Source organism: Apium graveolens, chromosome 10, assembly GCF_009905375.1.
Source record: "Apium graveolens cultivar Ventura chromosome 10, ASM990537v1, whole genome shotgun sequence".
NCBI lineage: Eukaryota > Viridiplantae > Streptophyta > Magnoliopsida > Apiales > Apiaceae > Apium > Apium graveolens.
This window is the reverse complement of record NC_133656.1, coordinates 225,000,850-225,007,872: the sequence shown is the minus strand read 5'-3', so window position 1 is coordinate 225,007,872 and position 7,023 is coordinate 225,000,850. Positions and strand designations below refer to the sequence as shown.

General features: G+C 43.3%; 1 protein-coding gene across 1 annotated transcript; it reads right to left on the bottom strand.

Moving 5' to 3' along the window:
• Positions 1 to 5,565: 5,565 nt before the first annotated feature.
• On the bottom strand, positions 5,566 to 6,671 carry LOC141692907 (protein MIZU-KUSSEI 1-like). Its single transcript, XM_074497864.1, has one exon. It carries the CDS (start codon positions 6,524 to 6,526, stop codon positions 5,741 to 5,743), a length of 786 nt encoding a protein of 261 aa, XP_074353965.1. The 5' UTR covers positions 6,527 to 6,671; the 3' UTR covers positions 5,566 to 5,740.
• Positions 6,672 to 7,023: the final 352 nt, after the last annotated feature.

The following is a 7,023-nucleotide window of genomic DNA, read 5'->3' as shown; positions in this document are numbered from 1 at the left end:
GTTTTTAGACTAACCTTTATCACTTGTTTTAGGTTTATGGTCCGGACTAAGGCGTGTGCCAAAGCTTACATAACTTGATATCCGGGGCCATCTGGTTCTGATCTCGAGGCTTCTGCTGACTCTGAACGAGCTGGGATGGGGAAGAGGGCTTCCACTTCGGACTCTGAGGCCGTAACGAAGCTTTCAGTTGCTAAGATTTCTTCGAGAAAGGTACCTTGCAGTCCGGAGGGTCTGTGGGTGGAGAATCTGGGGTACTTTGTTAGTAAGAGTGAGGAAATAGAAGATAGCTTTTATTATAGGAGCATTAGGTCCGGATATGCTAGGAAGCAAAACGTTGGTCCGGGACTTTACGATAGGGAGGCGTTTGATAGGAAGTTTGCTGATAGCATAGTGGCTAAGGAGCACTATGAGCTCAAGGATGAGTATGCTGGCCTGGATCACGCGGCTCAGGATTCTGCGGTTCGGGCTGCTTTTCAATTGGACCGCCGGATCGAGTGGAGGTGGACGACTCCGGACGAGAGGGCTCATCATAGGCCGACTGATGGGTTTGTTCCGGTGTGGCTGGAGCATCTCCGGTCCAGATGGAATCCTCATTGGCATTTGTTCCTGAAGCATCTGTGTAAATATGTGTACAAGGTCTCTCCGATGCAGATAACCCCTAATGGTATAAAGTGGATGACCTGGTTCATTTCTACTTGCAATAAGTTCAAGGTGCAACCCACGTTCAAGTTATGGCATCATATTTTTCATCTGGTCCGGTCCAGTCAGTTCCCTCTATATGAACTTCGGTTCCGGGCTCCGGAGAGCGGTTATGGTGGCTCCTACAGGCCTGTTATCCAGCAATCTTCGTTGAAGTACTGGAATGGAGAGTTGATCATGCTTCGGGGCTTAGACTTGTATTATATTCCCCACATTGCTTCAAAAGGAGTCCGGACTCGCTTCCGTAGGGATGTACTCCGGGGTGAAGCTATCCGGTTAATTTTTGCGTTTTGTGAATCTCCGGGTTTCCAAATGACCCGAGACACTTTTATGAATCATAGAACTATGCATAGATTAGGTTGTAAGTAGTTTCCTTCCTGTCCGGGCCTCTCATATATTTATCATATTTTTTCATCTGCCTTGGTTGTTTATTGGTTTTAACTTGTGTTTTTGCTTTGTTCCTTGCAGGTTTGCCACACTACAATCCGGACATGTCGTCTTCTGCATATAGTGATGCATTGAAAGGTCTTGGTAAGGCTTTCAAGTTGCCCAAGGAGACTGCTGCTGGTGGGTCCGGATCTAATGCCTCTGTGGAGGAGGGATCCCAGAGTAATGCGGTTCCGATACCGGAACCTGAAGTTGATGTGAATCATCCTGGTCCGGAGCTAGATGCTGAGGTTGAAATGGGAGATGAGTTTTCTAATCTTGAGGACCTTGGTCTTATAGGCGAGGCTCCGGGTGGTGATTCTGGGAGAAGGAGGAAGAGGCTTCGCACCCTTGGAAGTAAGCCTCCCCGGGCCGTAAACTTTAAAGCTGGTTCCGGGTCCGAGGCTGGTAAAGGAAAGACTGTTGATGAAGAGAGTCTGGATGCCAGTTGTTCGGGGCTGGAGGAGAAAGTTGCTCGTTTCATGGCTGGGATTCCTACTCAAGCTGATTGGAGAAGGATGAATCAGTCCGGATTCGATGCAACTATGAAGGAGTGTTCCCGGCTCTGGGGTCAGGTATGTTTTCTTCTTGTTCTTGTTTCTTGTTTTTGTTTGCCTTAGAATATTTTTCTAAGTTTTCCTGTTTTTTGCAGTTGGGTGGGTATATGGATGGATCAGCTTCTCTGGCTTACAATGAGCTGAAAAGTTTTCGGACTGCTATTGCTGATAAGGATTCTGAGATTAGTAGGCTCCGGGACCAGATCATTGCTAAGGACACCTCTCTCTCCGGGCTGAACCAATAGCTTGATGATGTCAGGATCCGGGATGAGAGTGCTGAAAAAGAAGCTTCTGATCTGAAATCTGAATTGGCTGAGCTCCGGAGGCAAATGTCTGATGTGCGTCCGGAGTCTGAAGTTATTGCGGAGTTTAAGAGATCTGAAGAGTATGACAAAGCTCTTGCCAATGCTGGTGCTCCGGAGATAGCCCGTTGTTGGTTGGTGGCGGAGCGACATATCAAGACCAATCCGGAAGCCGACTGGGACAGCTTTGTTACTGAGTTTATCAAGGCAAAGGAAGATTTTGAGCTTGGGCTAGGGGATCCGGAGCCGTTCGACGGGCCCTGTCCCAGTTTCCTGCCTCCTAATGCTCCGGAGTCTTGAATTTGTAATTTTGATTTTTCTTGAAGACGTTTGATAACTTTGACATCTGTAATATTCGTACTTTGCTCCGGGCTTATTCAAGTCCGGTAATTTTTCAATGTTGGCTATCATTTTGCTTTGTTTTTGTAGTTTATTTTTGCCTTAGAATATTTTTCCAAGTAAAAATTGTTGCGCTAGTCCTGACTAATTGCTTGTCCGGACTATTAGTGGCTTTTAGTTAGAAAATTAATTCTAAGTAAAAACGGTTGCTTTAGTCATGACTAATAGCTTGTCCAGACTAGTGATGGCTTTTAGTTAGAAAATTAATTCTAAGTAAAAATGGTTGCTCTAGTCCTGACTAATATCTTGTCCGGACTAGTTATTGCTTTTAGTTAGAAAATTAATTCTAAGTAAAAATGGTTGCTCTAGTCCTGACTTAGTTTGTCCGGACTAGTGACGGCTTTTAGTTAGAAAATTAATTCTAAGTAAAAATGGTTGCTCTAGTCCTGACTAATAGCTTGTCCGGACTAGTGATGGCTTTTAGTTAGAAAATTAATTCTAAGTAAAAATGGTTGTTCTAGTCCTGACTGATTTCATGTCCGGACTAGTGATGGCTTTTAGTTAGAAAATTAATTCTAAGTAAAAATGGTTGCTCTAGTCCTGACTAATAGTTTGTCCGGACTAGTGGCGACTTTTAGTTAGAAAATTAATTCTAAGTAAAAATGGTTGCTCTAATCCTGACTAATAGCTTGTTCGGACTAGTGATGACTTTTAGTTAGAAAATTAATTCTAAGTAAAAATGGTTGCTCTAGTCCTGACTAATAGTTTGTCCGTACTAGTGGTTAGTTTTGAAGAGTATGTAAAGGGGGAAAAGTTTTTCATTAATCATTCATACAAAATAGAAGGATAATCAAATTGGTTGCTTGTCATATTGGCTATAAGATTTTTGGTTGCTTTGTTTGTTCTCCTACTGGTAGAATTTTCTTAGCCTTAGTCCATGCCAAATGTTTGGGACTTCTGAGCCATCCATGTTCAGGAGCTTGTAGGTTCTTGGCCTGAGGACTTCTTTGATCTTGTATGGTCCTTCCCATTTGGGCATTAGCTTTCCAGTGTTTGTGGGATCTGATGCTTCAGTGTCTCGAAGAACTAAGTCTCCAACTTGGAAGTTTTTGACTCTTGACTTCTTACTGAAATGATCTCTTATTTTCTCCTTGTATTTTTCCATCCTTTCTACAGCTTGGTCCCGGACCTCATCAATTAGCTCCATGTTTGTTCTGAGTCCTTCTTCATTTGCTTCTTCTTCAAAGTTTATTGCTATGTGGGAAGGAGATCCCACTTCAATAGGAAGCATTGCTTCTGTTCCATAAGCTAGTTTGAATGGAGTTTCTCCGGTGTTTGTCCTTGGGCTTGTCCTGTAGGACCAAAGTACACTTGGTAGTTATTCTGGCCATTTGCTTTTGCTTTATTTGAGTCTTTTCTCGATACCTCGGAGCAGAATTCTGTTAGTTACTTCTACTTGGCCATTTCCTTGGGGATATGCCACTGATGATTTTTTGTGCTTGATCCCGCGCTCTTGGAGGTAGGACTCGAACTCTGATCCAATGAATTGGGGCCCATTGTCTGATACTAGGACTCGCGGTATCCCGAACCTCATCAAAATGTTGTCCATAAACCTTATGCAGTCTTGTTGATTGATTGTCCTCATTGCTTTTGCTTCAACCCATTTTGTCATGTAATCAATAGAGACTAGTAGGTACCTGAGGTCTCCTTTGGCCCGGGGGAAGGGTCTCATAATGTCAATACCCCAAACAGCGAAGGTAGGTGACAGGACTGAGGATGGTAGGACCGGGCTGATCCGGGGCACGTTGCTGAAAAGTTGGCATTCCTTGCACTTCTTGACGAATTCTATTGCATTCTGATGAATAGTTGGCCAATAGTATCCTTGCCTTATAATCTTATGAGCTAGGGCCTTTGCAGATATGTGGTCTCCGCATATCCCTTCATGCACTTCTGCCAAACAGTACTTTGCTTCTTCATGTGCCTTTTACGTTACATATAAATATAGTTAAGAAATAAGTGTAACTTGATAACTCCTGGTGGCGGGGCTGCTCTTTCGACACCGTCCTGGATCCTTCGCCGCTGTAGAGGTGTAGCTGTGGTTGGGTTCCTGCAAAACAACACCGTAAGGGGGGTTGGAGTCCCGTGGCGCCTCCGGCGTGAGAGTAAGAACTAGTTTTTTGGAAAGATGAAGATGAATATGAATGTAAGGTGGCTGTGTGTGTATATGAGTGTGAAAGAATGATTAACCCCAAAACCTCACCTTCTTGGGCTATTTATAGCCCAAGGGTAGGGTTTTGGGGTTGGTACCTTTATATCGTAGCCATTGGCTCTGGGGCGGAGGACACCTGGCTGGAGTGTATGCTTTACACGTGTCAGCGCGGGACTGGCTGAGGAATGTTCTGAGGATCCTCTGACACGTGCCCTGATTATTCCCATGATTGATGTGTGACAGTTGTCTCCATCATGTGCCTGGGCCAACGTCTCACGTGGTGGGATCCACCAAGGTTAGGCTTGCGGGACTGAGCTGGTTAGGAGTGGTAGTGCGCGGGACTACTCCTTCCAGGAGCTGCATGGGGTTAGGGGCCTAGGAGTAGCCCTTCCAAGAGTTATATGGAGTTAGGAGCTTAGGAGTAGTCCTTCTAGGAGCTGTATATAGTTGAAGGTCTAGGAGTAGTCCTCTAAGGAGCTATATGGACTATCATAACTAGCATCCTTTTATTTTTAAAAGTACATTTTTTATATTCATTACGTACGGTAGACATTCTGATAATTAAAATAGCTGTATATATAATAGAGTTTTCGAACAGTTTTCTATATACATGTAATCTGTTTCATGACTTCTTAGTTAACTAATTAACTCCGTCCCCACGAAAATTAGGATAATTAAATTCCTGGATTATGATCATCTAACTGAACACTTCCGATGAGGTAATTAAGTAACAAAGATCGAATTAGTCAGCTGAAGCATTCTCAGTAACCTTTCGGGGCAATATACGGTTCATGCCATGATGCAGTAAACCATTGTTAATTAAAGCAATAATATTATTCTAAATTAGTGATGATGATGTCGAAACACTCAGACCGGTTTGATTGGAAATTTTGGGGGCCGTTTCAATAAAAATATACGGCAATAAGCTAGTAGGAGTACATGATTAAGACAAAGAAACATAAACCATCATTGTTAAGAGAAAGAGAGCACGTTTACTTTGTATATTATAAACTTAATTATCATCAGTACTGATGATGTAATTCATTTGCATTCTCAACTCCATTAAATATAAATACATTAAAGCTAAAATATATTCATCTTCGAATCCATTGCTTCATTCAAATACACATTCGACAAATAATTCACATCCAAATCATCAATACTCAAACATACTTTCTTTTCTACTTCTTCTTTTTTTTTTTTTTTTTTCATACACGAAGTAAAAAAATACTAAGATCGGGCCCACCATTGCCATCAGGATTCATCATGTAGTAAGCTTCCGAGTGTTGTGTCCCCACCACTCTTTCAAACCTAGCTCTCATATACAACAACTCCCCCTCCGACTGCATCCCCCCTTTCCGGCCATCCTCCACCACCGGTATCACTCCTGCACCCACCGATACGCTCTCTACCGTACTAAGCACGTGCCAATCCGACTGCGTGCACTCGCGTGACAGCGCGTACCCTGATTTTCTACCATTACAATACATTGTCCACATTGGTTCTTTCCATAATTTACCATGGCGATGTGTAGTGGTATCCTTGGAGCACTCCAGTGCAATCCTCACTAGCCCCGATGACATTTCCTTGACCAGAGTTGACGTGGATACTGCCAGCTCGATGATCAGCACTGGTGCTGACCTAGGATCGTATTGGACAGCAAAGCTGACGTGGCCGCGGCGGTTCCCGAATAGGGTTCCAGTGACTTTGCGGCCTAGGGTTGGAGTTATGGAGAGGTGGGAAGGTATGGTTAGCCACCTGCAAGTGGGGAGAATCATGGGAAAGGTGATGAGGTTGATGAGTGACCGGAAGAAAGCGGAGATGATTAGACGGGGTCTTGAGTGGCGGTGGAGGATGACGGAGGTGGTGTTATTGGTGGAGTGGTGGTGGTTAGAGTCATGTTTGTAGGAAGTGGATCTCATGTAGGTAGTAGGGATGATCTTTGTGGTGGTGCTGCTGTTGCAGCTGCTTGTTCTGGGAAGTTCTAGCTTCATTATGTATTTTGAGAGAGAGAGAGAGATGATGATGGTGTTGGGAGAGAGGGGAGATGTGATAAATATAAAAAGGTAGAAGATGGAGGTTTGTGTATGTATAGCAGGCTACTTAGCTTTAGTGCTTATGATGATAATTTGGTTCCTTCATGCTTTTCACCTTATATATACAACTCCTCCGTATATAATAATACCAGTTGAGGCAACATACGTGGAATAGAATATATGTAAAGTTAGCAAAACACGAGGACCTACCATTACCATTACTAAACAATACTAATATAAATTATTTGATGCGAAGTACTGACCGCAGTGTACGTGATAATACTCTCAATGGAGACGGATAGGTATTAGGTTTGGAGAGTAAATCTGTAATTAGTCAATTAAAGGGTTGCAACATCAAGCTTCTCTTCTTTTGGTTGGCATTTCAGGGCCGATCACGTGCTTTTTGTGCTTCAATTTTGTTTGCTTCTAGTCAATTAAACATGTGTATGTGTACC

Excerpts from the sequence above, each read along its gene's own strand:
- LOC141692907 (XM_074497864.1), bottom strand. The coding sequence starts at position 6,526 with ATGAAGCTAGAACTTCCCAGAACAAGCAGCTGCAACAGCAGCACCACC.